The sequence below is a fragment of the Podarcis filfolensis genome, assembly GCF_964270895.1.
Source record: "Podarcis filfolensis genome assembly, chromosome: 3".
In the NCBI taxonomy this organism is placed as follows: domain Eukaryota; kingdom Metazoa; phylum Chordata; class Lepidosauria; order Squamata; family Lacertidae; genus Podarcis; species Podarcis filfolensis.
The window spans coordinates 58987591-59009825 of NC_139606.1; the positions used below are offsets into that span (position 1 = coordinate 58987591).

Consider the following 22235-nt stretch of genomic DNA (forward strand, 5'->3'; position numbering starts at 1 on the left):
CTGTAAGTGAAAAATGAGGCAGTTTTGCTTATTTTTGTATACACACCCAAATAGGGGAAAACATTGCTGTACAGGATTGGGGAACCCTTTGGAACAGTGTGGCAGGTGTGCCAGGGGGCTGCAGGAGAAAAGAAGAAGCTGCAGAAACCACCTCTTCCTCCTTCCTGCTCATGAAAGCCTCTGATTGATCTAATTGCTTTTTGTAAGCAGATCAATACAACCCCAGTTTTTGAAGAAGTCTGTACAAATTATCACTGCAGTTATAGAGCACAATTATAACGCAAGCACCAGCTGCTGTGCCTTTGCATAGGGAAGAATTATAGCCATAGTTTGTGTAGTTTTGACACAAATTCTATATTGCCCACATGAATAACTCCCAGAAATATTACTGTCTATTTGCCTATCTCTTTCTCTTTCCATTTTGTACTGTTTACTATGCACCAGGCTATCACATTTTACCATCTTTAAGGCTGATCTCTTTCTCTTGTTCCTGCAATTTTTTGGGCTTAAGAAACTGACAGATCTTACAATGCCCACAAAGTCAGTTTGCAGAAATATTGTTACTAGTCTTGTTTTCTGTTTAGGCAAGTCTATCATAAGGTTACCAGATTTTTTCCCAATGAATCTGGGGACACTTTTCAACTTCCTACTAAATAGGGGACTGATTTGTAAATCCGGGGACTGTCCCCAGGAAAGGGGGACATCTGGTAACCTTAGTCTATCAGACATGTAGAGGCTGCTGTTTTTTATTGTATTGTGTATCCATTTTGTTAAAATAAAAAACATGAAATAATCTCACTATAGCATTAACCAATAATGCCAAGTGCTTCTGACGTATATAAAGCAGATAAGAGAAATCTTCCTTTCATGGAGATTGTATTCTTCATATTTAGAGATACACAAGTTTTTAATTTCCTTCTTAAAAGAAATGTTAACTAGTAATTTTTTTCTTTCCCATAGAAATGCATTCACCACCTTTGCAGCAGATATAGATATTTATGGCTTTAATTAAAAACAGGGCTTATATAAAAAAGGAAGAAAACAGTACTGTTATGTTACACCACCAAATGCTTGTGGGGAAAGGATCTTTGCCTAAGGACCATAGTGTGGTGTCTGTTGTCTTGCTACAGTACAATGGGTTACCCCAAATATAGCACTTAACATATCATTTTCACAACAGCCCTATTATTAAGTGGCTGCTGATAACATGTGAACAGGGACAATGCACTCTGTTCAGAAAAGTTAATTACATGCAGTTGATATTTCACAGTAGTGTTTAGGTTACTGAAGCTTTCTATTTAATTAAGAACCAATTAAATCCCCAGAAACCTAGATCAAATTATTTTTCTGTAATTAGAATAGCCAAACACTTACTTTTCAATATGAGCATCTCCATATCAAGAAGAACAAAACAACCAGAAACAAACACACAGTTTCCCGTGATTACTAATGGAATTAATAATATTAATGGAACAGCGAGAGGAGCTGTTGCAGAAAAAATCTGTTGATATGTTCATTTCCAAACATCATTATGTCATTTCAAGCTTCATTACATCACTCTCTGCAGTTTCCTTGTCACTTTTACTATTTATTCTCCTACTGTAATATTTTCTCTGGACAAAATGCATGTATTGTGGCACTCTTCCCCCATCGCAACCATGCAGGATACGTGTTGGACAGACCAGGCTCCTTCACCTCCAGACTATTTTCATCAACATGTCTGTGTGACGTATTTTGTGTCAAATCTGTCTGCTTTTGTGAAATGGCCAGACCAGCAGTGAAACACTTAAATCTTAGGCACAACTTCCCCCCATCATAAAATTTTGTTTAATTGTTAAAAAAACCCCACAACCCTCAAAGTGGTTTACAACCTTGCACAAATTAAAAAGAATCCCATTTTAATCATGGGGTTCTTCAAGGGTGCTGCTGCCCTGTCGTGAGTTTTTCCATGCTCATGGCAAGTGTGTGTGAACCACTATTCCGTTTTGCATATTCTTTATTGTGAATTAATTCTTTCACCACATCCTGTAGCACTGAATTAAATTGTAAGGATGGATGGGACAGTGCTTCACAGCTGATAAATGTAGTCGTACTCTATTCATGGCAGTTGTTTGTTGTTTTAATTGAATTGTGTTTTGTCCAGACCTTATTAGTTATTTTCTGTGGCTGCCTGCATTGCATCATGCTCCAGGATGTCCCCCTACAGTAATGCACATCTATATAAGCCATTTACATTTCTATGTTAAAATAGCAGGCGGGTGTTATTTGACAGATGACAAAGGAAATACTCATAAAAGTGACTTCCATTTCTGTCAACTTTCTATAAAAAGTTAATCGCCTATGATAGCTACTGAAGATAATAGAGAATTGTCGGTTATTTTCTGTGTTTCAGCATCGAGTAATCCAGCAATTACACTCTGGTTGCTTCCTTCTGTAGTATTTCTTAAATTAAAGCTGAGGCAAAGATCTCCCTCCCTGGTACATTTTATCCTCCCAACAACCCTGCCAGATGGTTGGTTGGCTTCAGTCTGTCTCAGGAGACAATGGAAACCCCTGTCAGAACATATATGGGTCTCCATTTCTTGTTGTAGACTATTCCATGCAAAGATGACAGGAATGGTTTGTTGTACTCTGTAGCATCTTGAAAATTAATTGATTTATTTATTTAATCAATTAATTAGGGGATGCCAGGCAACTAAGGATTTTGCAAAGAAAGATGGCTGTGCAGGCAGGAAGATGGAAAATGAAGAGTCATCTCTAAATGAATCCAAAGGTACTATCTCATGTTATACCTGCCAGTGTACAGGATTTTTTGAATGCCACAAATTAATGGTTTAAGCTCACATTTATGGATTATGTCACCGGTCACCATGGCCAATCAGATCTGAACCAAATAATTCAGCCTGCAGTTTTAAAACTTGCTTGTATTTTTGTTTGTTTCCTTTTATTTACAGACACCAAGGAATCCAATAACAGGAGTTCCCATCCTCAGCCAGTTATTTTGACCTCGAAGTTGACAATCCCAGCCTTTCCATTGCGATGGGAACAGCAGAGTAAACTCCTTCCTACTGTGGCTGGAATCCCTGCCAGTAAAGTTTCCAAGTGGAGCACAGATGAGGTGTGTTCCCAGTGCAATTCTTCCTGGATGTGAACTGAAGCAGACTTCACTTGATCCTGTCGTCTTTGTGGGTTATAGCTCTATTTTGTACAGAACACAATATTGTACAGTCATACCTCGGGTTACAGATGCTTCAGGTTGCGTTTTTTCAGGTTACAGACCGCCGAAACCCGGAAGCTTTGCACATGCACAGAAGCGCCGAATCGCAACCCACGCATGTGCAGACGCGCAGCTGCGGGTTGTGATCGCTGTGGGTTGTGAACGTGCATCCTGCATGGATCACGTTCGCAACCCGAGCGTCCACTGTATAGTTTATTGCTTATTTGTTTATTGCTGATTATGTATTTATTTTTAATGTAACATGGTTCTTTTAAGTTTAGTAAGCTATTTGAGGGTTGTTTTTTTTAAGTAGGATAATAGTAAATAATAGGTGAATCCTTAAAAAAACCCTATTCTGGTGTAGCATAGATCAATCCTAAAAACTATGCTCATGTAGCTCTGTTACATAAAATAAACCTTTCTGTCTTTATCAGAAAGTGGACTATCTAAACTCCTTTAAGAGGAATCATACTTTAAAGACAACTTGTTTTGCCTTACGGTAAAGGCAGATGGTTCTTATAACCAATGCAGATGGTGACTTTGTGCTTTCCTCCTGATTTTGTTCTTCTGGCTATACTGAGTTCCAATTTATTGTAGAGCTTCATTTTTCTAAATTACTCGCTTTGGGCAGTGTTAGAACAGATCATAGGGAAAACAGTAAGTGTTGTCTTAGGGCAGATGGGAAACCTGCAGCCCTCCAGATCTTGTTGGATTCTTTAACTTCCCATCATTGCTCACCACCATCTGATTCTACCCCACCCTCTTCTAAGCTACAGACCTCGATTACATAAACAGAGGCTACACAGGCAAAATTGGAAAGGGTGAAGGCCACCTCCTGTGGTGGGGAGCTTCATTATATTAAAATCAGCTGGAATAAAGACATGCAGTGATGAGATCCAATTTTTTTGCGAGGAAGCCACTGGGAGGACTCCCCAATCTCTCAGTTATCTATGGCTATTGTAGCATCTTTTTCTCTTCCTTCATACAAATGAGTGAATGCCATGCTAATGGAGCTCTTGTGTGAGGGTGGGGGAAAGGGGGTAAATGTTTCTAAACCCTGGGGCCATTTAAAAAAAAAAAATATCCAAGTTTTTCTAATATTTTTCAGAACTGTGTTAATTTCCAAGCTAATGGGGCTGGGGCCTTCGAAGAATGTGCTTGTTCTTAATTGCTAGACAAGATCACAGCATTTTTTGCACCCTCCTGTGGATAAACATCCATTGATTTTATGTGTTGTTAAAATTCAGGTGTCAGAATTCATACGGAGTTTGCCAGGCTGTGAGGAACATGGCAAGGTGTTCAAAGACGAAGTAAGTATAAAAAATCTGTTGTTTCTTTGATCAAGAATTATTATTTAAATGGATAAAGGAGGCCAAATACTGGTTTAGGGCATATTCCTGAAGACATTATTTGATCCTGGTTTCAACTGAAATCAGATTTGTTTTCTGAGAGCCAGCCAAAGGCATTGGAAATACAGTAGTACCTCGGTTTTCAAACGTAATCTGTTCCGGAAGACCGTTTGAGTTCTGAAATGTTCGAAAACCAAGGTGCAAAGTGCAGTCTGCAAATTTAATAGAAAAAATTGAGAAAAACACAGTGGTACCTCAGTGGAAGCTGTTTGACTTCTGAGGTGCGTTCAAAAACAGAAGCATTTACTTGCTGGTTTACGGCGTTCAAAAACCAAGGTACCACTGTATCTTAAATTATTATTAAAATTTAGAGTTCTTCCTAAATGTCCAAAGTTACTAATAATGGAAATTTTCTCCTTTTTTTTCAAGCAAATTGATGGAGAAGCTTTCCTTCTAATGACCCAAACAGATATAGTAAAAATAATGAGCATTAAGCTAGGACCAGCCCTAAAGATCTTCAACTCAATCCTGATGTTCAAGGCTGCCGATAAGAACTCGCACAATGAACTCTGATGGAAAAGTGACTACAGGGCAGCTCTCTCCATTGCAGCTCATGTTTTATTCAAAGCACAAAGACTCCAAAGGATCATCAAGGAGGAACTCTTCAAGGCGAAAAATCAGAGTGGATGGAGTGTTGATTTTCTCCAAGAGCCTGAGCAAACTAACACTTCTGGGAAGTGCTTAAGCTTTTTAGTAAGATGCTCTTACAAAAGAGTGGGTACTTGATGTTTACTGGCTGATGGCTCTAATTTTCCCACAACTAGCCATCCTTAATTTTATCGGGGATCCATTAACTAAGTTAACATACTAAAATTATGGAAATAATATCCTTTTCTAAGGAGACACAAAATACACACCTCATGAATTTACTTCTTCACCAATGAATTCCTTTGTATCGTTTCATCATTTTCATTAAAAAAAAAATTGTTCGCAGTTTAAAATAAGTGGACTACAGTTAATGAAGACTGTTAACAAGTCGTCTTAGTTTCACACAGCAGCTCAAATTTAACACTTTGCTGTGTACAATGAAGCTGATCGATTTATTCTGTTGTATGAAAACATTGCTGGAGACCAATGCTATGTTTTTTTGTTTTTGTTTTTTTGCATGATTAAAGAAGTTTAATGAATATTTCCACCAGCATATTTAGTATTAAGTTATTAAAACAAGAACTACCAACAAAAGTAAAATTCAGGATTTATAGAATTGTTTTATGCTGCATTATAATATCTAGTCCACAAATCTAAGACGAAAGATAGAAATTAAATTCTACAACTAAAATCTCCAATTCCTTGGGGAATTAAAAAATCTCTTTGAGCAGGAATAATGCATTACCCTCAGTAATTTAAAGATAGCAAGAGCTAGGACAAGAGATAGGGAAAGCCCAAGCAGACAGTCAAGTAAAATTTATGTTACAGCTAAAAGGAATTTTTCACTTGTAAAAGTCCAGTTGTCTTGTGACTTGAGCTTGCAGCACAAGAGAAAAGAAACACAAAGCAGGGGTGTTATGAATTAGATAGCATTGTTCCAACAAGCCACAATACTTACTCAAGGTTTGTTGTTGGCTTACTGACTGATTTATTGGAGCATAAGAAACCATTGGATGTAATGCTAAGTCAGGGGTCATGGCTCTCTTCTTTTGTGTGCCAGCACACAGACTAGATACAGACTAGAAAGGCCCCTTCGTGATAAACCAGAGTACCGTATTTTTCGCTCTATAGGACGCAGTTTTTCCCCTCCAAAAATGAAGGGGAAATGTATGTGCCTCCTATAGGGCGAATGCAGGCTTTCACTGAAGCCTGGAGAGCGAGAGGGGTCGGTGCGCACCGACCCCTCTCACTCTCCAGGCTTCAGGAAGCTCTCCGCAAGCCTTGGGAGCCCGCGGCAGTTCCCGTCGGCTCCCTAGGCTTGCGGATAGCAGCCTGCATCTCGAAGCCTGGGGTGCGCTGCACAGTGCACCCCGGGCTTCGGTTCCCCAACCTGGTTTGGAGGCTGGCAGCGGGGAGAAGCACGCTTTTCCCCGCCGCCATCCCCGCAAGCTCGGGGGACAGCGGGGAGGCACAGCGTGCCTTCCCACTGTCCCCCGACATGGTTTGAAGGCTGCAGGCAGATATCCGCAAGCAGTGGGAGCCCGGTGGGAAGTCGCGATGGTCTCCCAAGGCTTGCGGAGAGCTGCCTGTTCTTTGGGCTGGGGTCGGGGGAAGCTCGGGCTTCCCCCGCCCCAGCCCTGCGCCTGGGGGGGGGGGATAATTTTTCCCCCTTTATTTCCCCCCCTCCAAAACTAGGTGCGTCCTATGGGCCGGTGTGTCCTATAGGGCGAAAAATACGGTAATAGTTTGCTCTGATGTGCAAATGAGACTACTGAGTGTGCTTTACAAGTGTAGAATTTGGTACTGGAGCCTGTTAATATCTGTTAACAGAATGTTAATAGAGATAGAGTGTTTCTAACCTCCACGCTTCAACACGTGAGCAGTGTGTGGTATTCTCACAAGCTAAGAGAGTGGAAAGAAGCTTTGCTATGGTTCAGTCCTCTGGTAACATCTGTAAACAACTAGATGGGGTTACTTACATTGCCACATGGCTGGCGAAATTAGTGTGGGAAGTAAGTATGTCATTTTTCACACATGGTACATATTTTCATGTTAGCTAGATAGGCAAGGGATCATCTCATGTACATGTGCCATCGTTCTCTTACTTTTATACTTCCCGTCTATACTATACTTCAATACTTCTAGAAATAAAAGTGGTTCCAATGGCTTCGGCAACATGAACCTCCCACTCTTGCCCCATTATGATTATTTTTAATGGCTCTCCTGAGGAATGTTTCTTTTAAGTCAAGGTAGAACTGCACAATCATCTAGCATGGATGCATTAGATACAGAGTCAACACATTTAAAATTAAAATGCATTTGTCACAGGACCATAGGTAGTTATTTAAAATCAAGTTGCATTACATTTTTATGAACACTGTTAGAAAATAACAAAGTTATGAAACTAGACGGACAGGATATTCATGGAAACATTAAAAACAACCCACATCCCATTCGAGTTGGGTGTTAAGAATATAAGTATTTGGGAGAAGATAGTTGCTATAAAAGCAAATGTTCATAAAACATCTACGGTAACTTTTTTTTTTTTTACCGAAGGAGCAAGATTATCCTAAAAAGTGCACTTAAATCAATCAAAATGGCAAATGATAAAACCAGGAATTACTTGCAAGTGGATTCTGCCCCAAAGCCACATTAAGTAATATTCAGTACTGGTACATTCACATTTTTCCCAGTTTACTTGATTTTTGCTGAAAGGAACTGCGGACACTTGACTTCAAAGATGAGGGACTCCAAAAAGTGGAGTGTATTGTACAGTCTTTTGGGGTATGGAATGCCAAAGACATGGTAGGAAGCCAGCAGAGCTGCGAGGGCCATTGTACAATCATCCAACTGGGCCAATTTCTCCTTCTCCACGTACAGGGAACACTCACACACGTTTACATCAAATGGGTATTTTACTTCTAGTACTGGTGTTGACACTTTCACCTGGTTTTAAAAAATAGAAGTCTACGCATAAAATTCATGGGATTTCTTGTATTAACTAAAAAGAAAGTAACAGGAGGATCATCATTCTCTCAAAACTCTTTTAAACCAGTAATGAGAGTTCAAGTTGAACGAAAACAGACAATAAATAAGAATTGAAGCTGACCCCAGTTTGGTTCTTACTACCTGGGCTCCTTTCCTTTCAGGAAAGCACTTCAATGCCTGACAAAATCAAAACATAAAAGAAAAACCGTTTTGCATGTTATCAACCATTATCAATGGTGTCTCCAAATAAATTGTTGCAATGTTGCATAAAGATAAACGAGTACATGTGGATTTTTTTTAAAAAAATGTCCAGCCTCCCACCATATAATTCGTTATCTACATACCTCCTCATTCACAGCAGCAAGCAAACAGGAATCATCTCCAAAAACATCTGGCAAAAGTAAACATGTGGCAGTAATCTTCATATCTATCAAAAGTGAAGAACAATTACAGGGCAGTAGGATTAACAGCCAGAAGAAGCAAGTGTTTTAAAAGGCAGTTGTGTTCAAAGCAGAATGTTCTATATTTGGATGTTTTCCCCACTCTTGACAATAATTTATTAGGGTTTCTTCATACACACATTAGTCACCTTTCCAAGAAACATTCAGCATCTCAAGCATGAGTAATTAACCTTCCCTTTTCAGTTAATAAGCCATTTATATTCGATGTAGGATCTGTCCCATAGTGCATTGAAAGCAAACAGCCATTTCTCAGTGCACTTAAGGAAAACGTTTGCTTAGCTTCTATTATACAAAGTATCTTGCCCATTAACTGCTTTAAAACCAAACACAACTGGCTATACCAACATGTCTGAATGTCATCTTCCATGTACTGCTTCAGATTCTTCTGCAGAGCAACAATAACTGGGCTATTCTTCACCACATACGACGTCAGTATGTCCTCTGAATACGCTTCCAAAATCTCAGCTGTTTTCTTGTAAATGTCTTTGCGTGTTAGAAGATGATATTCTCTAAAAAGCTAAAGGGAAAGGAAAGCAATTTAGATACAGTGGACCCTCTGGATACGAATTTAATTCGTTCTGAGGGTCCGTGCGCACCACGAAAAATCCGTATCCAGAGGCGCTGCTTCTGCGCATGCATGCGCCGCGATAGAGCAGTTCTATGCATGCGTGTGGCGCGCAGAGCGCTTCTGTGCATGCGCGAGCGGTGAAACCTGGAAAAATACTTCGGTTTTGCAACCCGACGTTTCCATTACTCGAGAGTAACGTAACCCGAGGGTCTACTGTAATTCAACAGAAAATGTGTTAAATTACAATTTAAAGAGCACTTAAGTGGAAGTATGCACTGATGTGAGATGCGATCTCCTTTGCAGTGTTACTGGGGTTTCAGAATCATGGAAGCATTGGTGCCTCCAGCACAGGGTGTGATTTGCTGTCAAAACCTCCGAATAAGTGCCTTTTTTGCCACGAACATAGAAATGCCTATGCGCACTCATGTCCTGTCATGAAATCTACGGTTGTTACTAAGAAAAACCCCATTACCTGATAAGGACACTTCAAAAAGGGGAATAGCATGAGAATTTCTTTCAAAGGCTTCCTCTCTTTATTGATCATCTTCCTTCTTATTTCTAAAGTCTTGGTCATCCTGTTGTCCACCTCTACCCAGTTTCTCTCGGTTTTCATATATTCTTCCTTAAACCAGCTGATATGTTCATTTATCTCAACATCAAGGTCTTTGTTGTAAATGTTTTTAACCTGTTAAAATTGTCATTAGTTAACTATTTTGTAGAGTGCATTTTTACAAAAAAAAGGAAAAAAGGAATAGTCTTGGTTTATAATAGTGCAATTTATGAAGAAAAACTAACCCTATTCACATATGGGAGTACCTCTCATTGAACTCAGTGGGGCTTGCTGTTGAGTAGAGATTTACAGGTTTGCACTGTTAATGAAGTATTTTATTTGGGCAAATGCTTTACAAGAGTATGATCTTTCTCAGGATTCTCATACTTTTTTAAAAAAGCAAAACCCTGCATTCTTTACAAAAAAAACCCAAGCCAACATAATGGAAGTATCTTATTTCCAGCAGTATTTGGTGGCAACAACATTTAGACTTATTTCAGAAGATAAAGGCATTCTTTGTAAGCACAATTCTTATCTATAATTATAACTGAGTTTCCCTTCAAAATTAGAACCCATAAGTACATTCCAGTCAAGTAGACACAGTACTCCTTGTTTATCAGTACCTTCCAGACTAAAAACACATTATTTGTGCCAGTTTTCAAGTGTTTTATTATGTATTTAAATTTTAAAATCTGGGGAAAGAAACCTCTCCCAAGCTTCTTATAGTCACCACAATTAAGCAATTCAAATGCTGATCTTCTAGAAGAGTTTTTAATTCTAAGATGGTAAAATAATTATTGTGTTACTAAGTATAATCTCACCAGTAATTTATAGGACACCAAAACTGGCAATTACCAGGCGTAGCTGATAATCAGAACTAGCAGAATGGTTGAGGTGGGGGGAAGAGTGCGGATACTGTTCACTTCCCCTCCCCAGACCTAAATGAGTGGAGAAAGTGAAGCAAAAACAGATAAGCAAAAGCATTATCATATTTATTCAGGGTGACATGTTGCCCAAAGGTAAATTCACATCTAGCAGTTTTGCTATAGCCACAATGATATAAATGAGTCTTTAGTAATAACAAGCCTAAGTGGGCACATAGCATGAATGCCTTGGCAAAGTCTACACCTCTTTTGTCCCAAAGCACCACGATTTCCAATCCAAACACTTAGGTTCCAGTTCTTTATGCGTGGGTAGGACATTCTCTGCCAGTACAAAAGGGAGGGATGTCTTCCATTCTCTACAAGGGCTAATAAGGTCTAGGAATGTTGACAGAGTTCCAGTCAGGTCCTAGTCATTGCCTTGGATGATGATGATAATAATAATAATAATGATAATAATAATAATAATAATAATAATAATAATAATAATAATAATAAAAAATTTTATTTATATCCCGCCCTCCCCAGCCGAGGCCGGGCTCAGGGCGGCTAACAACAATAAAAGAGTACAACAGTACAACACAACACAGCACTCTAAAATCATTCATTATAAAATTAATTCAGAGCTCCGCGATAATTGCCGAAGGAGGGAGTCAGGCTGTGCCCTGGCCAAAGGCCTGGTGGAACAGCTCTGTCTTGCAGGCCCTGCAGAAAGATGTCAAGTCCCGCAGGGACCTAGTCTCTTGTGACAGAGTGTTCCACAAGAGAAAGGAAGTTAGCTTAAGGAAGGTCATAGAGGAATTGCTACCCATCCTCTCCTCCCTCCTTCAAGCCCTCATCCCCCATCTCACGTTGCAGCAGAAAGGGGCAGACAGGGAATTTTCTTCCCATAAACTTCTTCAAGTTACCTTAAGATCTAAGCTATTATTGACAAGCAAGTCTCACTGAAATCTATGGGACTTTTTAAGCATTGGGGCATTGGACTTCTTAATAGAAATATGGCACTCATATTCTTCAAGAATCAAAATGGTTGGAAAGAGGCCATATGAGGAATGCTCAATTTTTGCACACCTTCCTATTTTCCCCTTTCAGGAGTAGCTGGAAAGAACAGTCAAAGCTCATATTCATATTCTCTTGTTATTCCATCCACAGAATCTGAATACTTACTTTTGTGTGCACTCCTTGGACCTTCTCACACCTGTTTTCAGAAGATTTTCTGGTCTGCCCTCGCCTGTGTCCAAACTTGCATTTATTCCTCACTACCTGTTCATCATCATCTATCGGTCTCCGCACATACTTGAAACGGTCTTTAAGGGCTCGTTTCCATAGAAACTGCATATTTAAAAAAGTTGTTAGTGTCTTCCAGGAGCCTTATCTGTTCTTTCAGAGCAAGTTATCTACTGTTCCTAAATTGCTAAAAGAAAAAGAACCTTTAGAATATCATTTCCAGCAGATTTTTTAAAAAGAAAATGCAACTACTGTATACTTTGCAGAAGCTAATTGCATCCCATCCCTATTGAGGAAACAGAGTAACTACCTTTGAAAGGCAGCAGGCAATAGCTTTGCTTAAAAGTAGTTTGACAAATGATAACATTGTAAATGCAAGACAATGGCTGTCTGCTTTTAACAGCGTAGCAAACAGCATAGTTGGTAAGTCAAAACGCAGGGGTGTTGTTTTCACACATCCACGTAATCGCTTGAAGTTTCAGTCACTGAGAAACAAACAGGCATGTGTGAACTTACTGTACATTAAAATTCTGTTTAAGAACACTGTTCTACGTGTTCTGGCTGAGTAACAGAATATTAATCGAAAATCAGAGTGTAAACCAACTTATTGATAACCCACCGTTTCTCATATAGCTCTCAGCATCTTAGTGTCATGGGATAATAATATAAGAATAGCACCTGCTGTTTCAGGCCACAGGTCCATCTAATTCAACCACCACACAGTGGCCAACCAGATTTGTTTGTTTGTTTGTTTCTTATTTCATAACAATTATATACTGCTTGATTGTAAAGAAAGCAAAACAAAACCTGAAAGTGGTTTACAAAAAGATGCCGATGAGAATCCTACAAATGAGATACATTGGCAACAGTGTTCCCCTCCCTCTTGTGAACTTGTAGTCAGTAGGATACGGTTTCTGACTGTGATGGCAGCACCTAGCCATTGTGGCTTGCAGCCACTGATAGCTTTATCCTTCATAATATATAGAGGATACTATCCAGACTGACATTTCCTAGTTGCTATGAGATTATCACCTTAGCCCAGTGGACCTATGAAGTAATAAGCATCCAAAAACTGAATTCAAAGGAATGGCAGACCATTAGGAAATGCCTGCAAGAGTATGATGAAGGTCAAAACAGAAAGCCACAGGTGTCCACTTGCCAAGACCAACATTTCATAAGTTTGAAAATATCATACACGCCTGTCCCAGTGTTGTTCTTTATATTTAACTCTCACGAACCCTCTTCAGTTGTTCAGTATCAATGAAGAGACTTTTCAGAACCCACCACCTAGCTCTGGCCCCTTAACCCATCCAACTCATGTCAAGTGGCACTCTAAAAGGGGCCTGTACTTGTAAGACCACGCCCCTTCCCCGGAGGGTGGAGTTGTGGACGGGCATCTGGAACCTCACTGGGACCTGGCAGGGGGCGGAGTGATGCCAACCCGCATCATCGGGTCTCTCAGCTGCATCACGCCCCCCAGCTGACCAATCTGGTTAGCCGGGGTGTGTGGCTGCTGTGGTTTAAATCGTGGTGTGGCTGGTGGATGGCCTCCTTTTGCCTCCTCTGTCGAATCACCCAGCCCACCCGCCCTCTTTTTATATGTTGCTTGATTTTGGCCTTGCTATGGACTAATGTTGGTCGCCTTATTCTTGGGGCCAGGTAGGAATTTTTTCCACTTGGCAAATGGGTACCAGCCATTTGGTTTTCGCCTATCTTGTAGCAATTGTGACAACTTTGTAAGGTTAGGCGGTTAGCCATTGGGTAAGCCTGGTTCATGGGACGGGAGGTTGTTGCCTCTGCCTGCCCCTCTAAGTTAAGGGTATCCTGTTAAAGGGATCCGGGTGTGTGTGTGGATCCTGTCCAAAGCCTGGACATGGGTTAGGGCCATGCCACAACCCCACCGGGGACCCTGGGGGTGCTCTTAATTGATGTATAACATAGGGCACTCCCTATCAGTGGTTGACCCTTAAGAGACTTCCTGCGGGCGTGCAGGAGTCATGATATAGTCGGTTTCACCCAATACCGCTCACCTTTGTAACCAATAAAGTTGTGGCCTTATTTATCCCATTAACTCAACATATTTGTGTCTGTGTGTTTATTATCCAAGGGGAACTTTGGGCCCTAGGGCCCTGCAACACAAGGTTTCTTCTGTGGAGACAGGAACCTTGGTAAGCTTATACAAATCACACCTTTTGCCATGACCTGGGGATAGATAGTATTCTCCTAAGGAACACAACACTCATCTATCAAGTCTTTGCTAACATACTGAGGACAACACACGGCAAATCTCCAGAAAGCCCTGCATGGAGTGTAAGATCAACCTCTGTGGAATGAAGTATTGAAGGCTCCACAGGGTCCAGCAGCATCCCCTAAGCACCACTCTCTCAAATAAGACTATAACCGCTGGAAAGCCCAGTCCCAATTCAGACAGCTGCTCCAGCAGCATACTAATGGTGGAGGGTATAGAAAGCTGCTGAGAGATCATGGAGAATCCACAGCATCCCATTATACCTGTCTGCCTCCAGGCAGAAGTCATCATACCTGGCAAACAGGGCTGTTTCCATGACTTAAGCAGGCCTAAACCCCAATAGAAATGTGTATAATCAAATAAAAGCAATTGCATGTTTAATTCAAGAAAAACAACAGTACAGAATTGCATTTGTTTGGGGTACTTACAAAGCCATTCCCATCCTCATCAAGAAAAGGGTATGCCTGGAGCAATTCATTGACAACATCATTATATTGCTGAGTGGTTGGATATCTGCCCACGCAATATAAAATGCATACAAATATTATTATTTAAAGTGCCCTGCTGCTTCAACTGGAAAATCTTCAGCTCCTTTTACATTAATGCCTGCCTCTATCATACAAAATAAAAAGTACACTCTTGGCAATCTCTACTCACACACTGGCCCAGTCATTCCTATCACTGCTGCCACCATATCAGGCTGCAAAACACTGATCTGTGCCCAGGGTGAGATTTGATTTCTTTTGATTTGAGGAAGGAGATTTGATTTCTTTTTTAGCACCATGGAAGCACTTGTGCAGTGGATATCTGTGTGTGGGCTCCTACATCTGTTTGTGAGATGTTGTACGTCTGCACTGAGGTGGCGGGCACTCACAATCCTGAGGGTGAGATTGCACCCCTGCACGTAAGTGAGACGTTCCTGCTTCTTTACCAAGCTCCCTGTGGTTTGGTGACAAGCACTGAGAGATGACAGCTTGGAAGACAGTCCATTGGTCCAAACAAGACCATGGACCACTGTCTGCAGGGTTTATTAAGTGACTAGGTAGCAAGAGAGTAGAAGTAACTGGGCTCTGGCTACCCTCCAGGCCTCCCAACCCTCATACAAGTTATGGGCAGCCACAAATATAGTCATTCTGCCTTTCTACCTACGCACTCTTCAAATCAAAGTTCACAGCATGCAGAGATCAATTTATCATCCTTATGGAAATTCACCCCATGCCATATTGCTCCCATGAGGCAGAATGCTGAAGACTGCCTTACTTACAGTGATCCTTCAAGATACTTTGTCATGTCAGCTTGCAAGAATTAAATTATCCTTATTCTCACACTGTGGTCAGGGCATTTTCTTTCTGCTAATATGCATTTGACATCATAAGGGAACTCAGGCAGAATATATGAATTTGTCCATTGCAATGCTTTGCATCTTGCTAAAACATGCCTCATGTTTTTCCTGACAAAGGAAGCAAAAACGACCATTCATTAGCACTTTAAATTCTCACATACTTCATTGTGCTAGCTCCTTCAATTGATTTATTATTAGTGAAAGACAAGCCATCCTCTTATTATAATATATTTACTATGCTTTACACTCCAGGAACATGAACTACCCCTAGTGTTATTTCCACATAATCTATTATATTTTTTAATGCGTTACAAATTATGATATAATCCAAATTATATTTTTCTTTACATTGTTTTTTAGAAAACGTGCTTTAGTTTATTTTGCTTTAGAACCCCCAGTCCATCCTTATCTCTCCCTGTCTCTCCTCCCCTCCCCACAGTAGTTATTTGCATCCAAATAATTTGTTCCTCCAAGAATCATACCATCTTTGTGTAAGACTTAAAAAAACTAATGCAAGCATATGATATTGTAATCCTTTGTTATTGTCAATATATCTTGGTAGTATAGGAGGTTCTATATAAAGATATCTATATCTTTGGAATTAGAAGGATAACCAAAAACTCACTTTTGTTTGAGAACTCTTTGGTCAATGGATCCATCATCATGGCTTTCATTGGGAGAGAAACAATTCGCCTGTCCAACAGTTAGCTGAATGCCAGGGGTTCTATAAGGAAGGAAACATGTTGCCCAGTTGATTATCACCCATAACAGATAGTAATTAATTCCCTTCTTGATCCAGGTATAAGGGTCTACTTTTTAAATCCCTTAAATCTCCTTTTAACTCTTCTCTTTATATTCCTGCCTGAATGAGGGCTATGTGGAACTTGGAAGTATGGATGGCCAGTTTGGGTTCAGCCAGTCGCCCAAACAATTTTGTCTGGCCCCTGTGACTCTACCATGTTTTAAACACAGTCTGGTACAAAACCTGCCTACTATGGTAATTCACTTGCAAGAAAAATTAACAAATATGATCAAGTTGTGAAAAAGAGAGATCCACAGTGGATTTATATATTGTTTATAACTGTGTACACACAATATTTTTAAAGAACCTCCCTCCCCCTCAAATAATTATGGACACTGTAGTTTGCTAAAGGTTGCTGGGAATCGTAACTTTGTGAGGGGCAAACTACAGTGCGCAGAATTATTTGGGGCGGGGGGAATGTGCTTTAAAGGTGTAGTGTGCACTCAGCCCATATGTCAGTTGGAAAAATATATATCTGGCCCTTGGAGATCCTACAGACATATAAGTTGGTCATCTCAACTTATGTCAACTGCTTCATGGATGCTACTCTGCTTTAGTGGATGTAGTTCAAGAGAATTGGGAGACTTGTCCCTTTCTTCCTTTGAGAACAAAATGGTGAATATCATTTTCCTTACAAGTTAAGCTATTATAGCCTTGTAGTTCTCCACCTTTAGCAAATATATTGTTGTAACTTTCTGATCTGATTTTGGTGACTAGGGTTATCATTTTGGGTGCTCCTGAGCTCATATCTGATCCTGAATCTCCTTTCAAGCGCCCCCTTTATATTCTCTAAAGCATGGGTGACATTGGAAGGAGCACTGGTAGACCATGAGGTTCTGGGGTCATGCCTCCATAGAAGCTAAAAATACTGGGCAATGGTCAGAAGAGGTGACTCATTTGGATTCTCCCACCATGAGGGGGGAGGGGCAAGGTGTTTGTGTGTGAAAAATAATAATAAGGGTTTTAGCTTGGACCAGAGCCCAAAAGGCACAGAAATACTGACTCCATAAACTAGCACCATTTTAGGGGCGTGGTTATCTCCCTGAAGATCTGATGTGGGGGCTGTCATTTGGAGTGTTTAAGCTGTGCCACCACCTCTGTTTAACCTGTTTATTTGTAAATAAAATGCAACTATGACAAAATGCCAATAATCCTCGGTTTACCTTGTTGGAAAGAAAATAAAGCTTGGTTACACACTGTGCCCCTGGCAGTTCTCACTGCCAGAGCAAAATGGGGAAGTGTAACATTATTACTCCTGATCTATAGTTCAACTTTTGTTGAACTATAGATTAAGGATGAACCTTTACAAGTGGAAAGATTTGCTCGTTCTGCCTCTGGGTGCAATTTTCAAGCCGACTTGAAAGCCCAAGCACCTTTCATTTTAGAAACGAGGCACAAAACTAGTTCGAGCTGAATATTACAACAGTGCCTTAGAAAAACAGGACAGATTGTTATTTTTCCATATTCAGGGGTAACAAGCAATAAACATTCATTGCCATATTTCGCTGAGCTTCCAAATTCACATTACTGTAGCAGCAAAATTCAGTGACTGTAAAAATTAATGAGCGTTAGCATTAAAACAGAGAACCACTCTGACTGGAATATAAGTGGGATGCTTTTCTTTCTTCCTTTATTTTTCTTTGCAGAGCCTTACCCACTGAATTCTCCTGGTGACTCAGAGAAGGGCTCTTTGCAGGTAAAAGCTGGTCCTTCTGTCTGCTGCTTGCATTTTTTAATCAGATCCATTAACACTGCCTGGTGCCCAACTTTCTTGACCAGCTGCTGGACCATCCTGTCGTTAAGAGCCAACAGAGCAGCGCCACCCACTTCTTCCTCTAAAAGAAGAGCCAAAGAATCATTACACATGGATTGCCTCTGGCTGCAAGCAGGGAGATGTTTCAAAGGCAATTGGTCATACCAAAAGAATAACAGTCTTTCTTTTTTTGCACATCGGAAGGAAAAGTTCTATATAAACTGTAACGAGCAATCAATCTATATTGCACACTATCCATTTTCAATTGAGTTTGAGCACAGATGTTCTTAGGCACAATATTAGCTTTGTGGGTTTAGCTTTGTGCTGGGTGCTGAATTGCTACAGACGGAGGCACTGAGGCAGGAGTCCGGCTGAAGTCTTCTATTCTAAGAACTTTTCTCCCTACCTCCAGCCCCAGCCAATAGGTTGTGGTTGCCTAATGGTGGTTAAAAGGTACTCTCCACATCCATAGAGGCACTGTGCTTTTTTGATTGCATCAAAATGTTCTGAGGATAAGCATGTTTATTTTAGTGCTGAGACCTGGTGCATATTTAGTATTGTGCTCACAATCCTGATCTGGAAATTAATGAAATCTTTTCCCTGGTTAAAAACTTACAAACTGCACTGCTATATTGTTATGTAACTAGGAAGCAAACACTATCAAAACAATTAATTTCACATAGAAACATGCTACCAAAATGCACATAAAGCTTTTAAGGATTTAGTATCCAACAGTTTATTCTGTATTTCTCCCCCACTCCTGCAACAAATACTTAGAAACATCAATGGAAACCTCATTTGATTTAATAAATCTCTGTAAATTACACAGATATTTGACACATACAGTGATACACAGAGAACAGTCTTACCACGAAATTTAGGAACCAGGTCTCCTAAGTTTTTCAGTAGCAACCAGTTGCAGACTTGATCAACTGACCAACTTTCCATCTCCATTTGTTGTGATGGGAAATTCCACTACTGTATAGAGTTTGGAAAAACAAGAACAAGAAGATGATTCTATTTTAAATCTTTGAGTCAATGTTCAGTTCTCCCCTACCCCCAAAACCTGCTATTTTGCAAAATAGGTACACATAGTTCCAGGCTGATAATAATTTGTTCCCATATTTTGCACACTATATATTCATGCCTGGTGTAAGGAGGCAGTTTTATGATTCCTGTTTCACCTGGTCTTAGAATCTCAGTCTTGCTTTCCTCTGTTCCAAACAAGCAGCTTCATTCTTTATTATACTGAACACACCCTCATCCCACACCATTAACACCCAAGTTTCCACACAGATATGAGAAAGGTGTGAAATTCACCACCACTATGCTCATCAGGAAATGGCTGACATTTTTTACAGAAATCTGGGATGGGGGAGAAAACTACATATTAGCCTCTCGCATACACATTTAGAGCAAACTGAATGCATTAACCCACACTGCTCCATTGAGAAACTAGTCAAGTGAACACGTACACCAATGGGAGCAATATGAACAAAGGTAGAAAATGCACAGAATCGCAAGCCAGTTTTGTGAAGTCACCTTCACTAACACCTTATAATTCAAGCTATTTCTAGGAAACCCGAGAAACTGATGTGTTTGCAGGTAGATTTTCAAAGGGTCTGGTCTGACTGAGCAGTAGAAGGACAATATCGTGACATTCTCTGTCCTTGAGGCATAGGAGCCAACTCCTAGGGGGCCAAGGTCCCTTTGCCCCCCAATAAAATACTTGAGGAAGGGGCGTGGGTGGTGCTGTGGGTTAAATCACAGAGCCTAGGACTTGCTGATCAGAAGGTCGGTGGTTTGAATCCCTGTGATGGGGTGAGCTCCCGTTGCTCGGTCCCTGCTCCTGCCAACCTAGCAGTTCGAAAGCACACCAAAGTGCAAGTAGATAAATAGGTACCACTCCGGCGGGAAGGTAAACGGCGTTTCCATGTGCTGTTCTGGTTCGCCAGAAGTGGCTTAGTCATGCTGGCCACATGACCCGGAAGCTGTACGCCGGCTCCCTTGGCCAATAAAGCTAGATGAGCGCCGCAACCCCAGAGTCGGTCACGACTGGACCTAATGGTCAGGGGTCCCTTTACCTTTAAAATACTTGAGGAGGCTGCCCCCCAAAAAATATTGATGGGCCTTGCCATTCAAATGGTGTGTGTGTGCTGTGTCTTGTGATTGATGATGTGGGGCAGGGCTTACCTGCCCCCCTAAATATGTTATTCAAGTTGGCACCCCTGCCTTGAGGTCACACAGGGATCCACATTTCAGCGATTTTGTGGGGAGGGTGAACTAACCTAACCTTACGGGGTTCTCTTCCTTCTTCCCTTCCAGTTTCCTGAGGTCTCTCTGAATGGAAATGCCCACTTCCTTTCATGAGACAGGTTCTTGAAAGTTCTGTGTTTAGCACAGATTTAAAATCCTTGAATCAAGCAGTAGCAATTCCATGATTCATACTTATCTGTCAAATACAATTAACTCAGAACCATGGATTCAGAAGAGAACTGTGGAATTCATCTAGGCCAATCCCTGTTCCATCTTTTCTGTGGCAGCCCATTAGATATTTGGAGGCAGCATTCATGTCTCCCATTGATTTTCTCTTTGCTGGGCTAGCTATATGCTTTCAGCCATTTCGTATGATTTTCAAACCCATCACCGTAAGAAAAGGGCCATGGCTAAGTGGTATAGCAGAAGGCCCTAGGTTCAATCCCTGGTCAGGAAAGATTCCTGTGTGAAACATAGAGAGCCACTGCCAGCTGGAGAACATCAGGCACAGGGTCAAAAGTACCTCCAGGCTTATCTCTCTGGCTCTCAGGACTATCCCAGGCTATGTAAAACACCTGGATTTTGCATGGCTAGAAGGTAGACCACAGTACAAAGGTAAGAGTCCCATCCATTGCCACACCCATGTTTGCCTCTAGCCCTGCCAACCACCAGTGCTGGAAGTTTGTTTATGAGGAATTGCAGCTCTTGGGCTAAAAAAGATCCCCTATTCCTGGATTCCACAGCGCACCAGCACAGCGGGTGGCGCTGTGGGTAAAACCTCAGTGCCTAGGGCTTGCCGATCACATGGTCGGTGGTTTGAATCCCCGCGGCGGCGTGAGCTCCCGTCTTTCGGTCCCAGCTCCTGTCCACCTAGCAGTTCGAAAGCACCCCTAAGTGCAAGTAGATAAATAGGTACCGCTTTATAACGGGAAGGTAAAGGGCGTTTCTGTGTGCTGCTCTGGTGCTGGCTCGCCAGAGCAGCTTCGTCACGCTGGCCACGTGACCCGGAAGTGTCTCCGGACAGCGCTGGCCCCCGGCCTCTTAAGTGAGATGGGCGCACAACCCTAGAGTCGGACACGACTGGCCCGTATGGGCAGGGTTACCTTTACCTTTTACCTTTATTCCTGGAGTAGACAATACTGAGCTCTAACTTAGTACAATATGTTTTTTTTTTTTTTTAAATAATATTTATTAAAATTTTTCAAAAATACAAAAAATATCACTTTACGGGACTCCCCCCTTCCCCCACCCCTACCATATTCCCCTTTCATATTGTTGGCCAAACAAGTTCCCCATTCAAATTGAAACTTAATTTGTTTTACCCTTAATAATAATAAAAAAAAAGAAAAAAAACCCAGTGTTCTTTCCCCAAGACCCACCCCATGTCATTCCACAATTTCCATTTTTTAATAAAAGAAGCACCCCAGATAATAGAAACAGAAAAGGTAGAAAATAAAAAAAAATATAATGAATAATAGACCAATTCAGCAAAAAATAACAAAGTTGGCAAGCCTTTGGAGTTTTAGTTCTCCCCCCCCTGTCTCCGGTTTAATTTCCCCCTGACCATCAACCCCTAGTGTCTGCCTGGAATTCTTAAGGCCATAAATCACAACTTTTCCCCAACTCCTTGCTGGCTTTTTCTTTTTAAAATTAAAAATAAATTTTTGAAAATCAAAATTATTATTATTATCATTATTTTTCAAAACTTTAACTTCAGTCTTTAATAAAACTGTAATAGAACTCCCTCCATTGTTCTTTCCAGGTTGTAGTCTAATTTCCCTTTGTTCCGCTGCTAAAACGTTGTAATTCGAAAGTTTGGTAAGTCTGCAGGGATGGTTGTTATTCAGGGGCAAAACCTTACGTTCAGTCCCTTCCTTTCTTCAATAGAAAAATCTATTGTCTCCTTTAAAAAAACAAAAAAGAAAACACCCTGAAGACGAGATGT

The 22235-nt window shown here is 40.8% G+C and overlaps 2 protein-coding genes across 17 annotated transcripts in view; one reads left to right on the top strand and one right to left on the bottom strand.

Annotated features, from left to right (window-relative positions):
* L3MBTL3 (L3MBTL histone methyl-lysine binding protein 3) overlaps positions 1 to 5767 on the top strand; it is a gene marked incomplete at its 5' end in the record, with an annotated part of 57488 nt that extends 51721 nt beyond the window's left edge. For all 16 annotated transcript variants that reach the window (XM_083607655.1, XM_083607648.1, XM_083607660.1 and 13 more), the window contains 4 exons: positions 2682 to 2773; positions 2955 to 3118; positions 4465 to 4527; positions 4996 to 5767. In XM_083607655.1, the coding sequence (XP_083463781.1) occupies positions 2682 to 2773; positions 2955 to 3118; positions 4465 to 4527; positions 4996 to 5139 (463 nt within the window). In that variant the 3' untranslated portion in view covers positions 5140 to 5767. The remainder of the gene's footprint in view (positions 1 to 2681; positions 2774 to 2954; positions 3119 to 4464; positions 4528 to 4995) is intronic.
* A 1191-nt stretch (positions 5768 to 6958) lies between these two features.
* On the bottom strand, positions 6959 to 19286 carry SAMD3 (sterile alpha motif domain containing 3). The gene is given in 12 exon segments (XM_083607786.1): positions 6959 to 8160; positions 8547 to 8629; positions 9009 to 9180; positions 9704 to 9916; positions 11830 to 11994; positions 14566 to 14650; positions 15402 to 15442; positions 15446 to 15587; positions 16105 to 16203; positions 17936 to 18116; positions 18904 to 19012; positions 19219 to 19286. Coding segments are annotated over 11 exon segments (1518 nt in total). The 5' UTR covers positions 18989 to 19012; positions 19219 to 19286; the 3' UTR covers positions 6959 to 7908.
* Positions 19287 to 22235: the final 2949 nt, after the last annotated feature.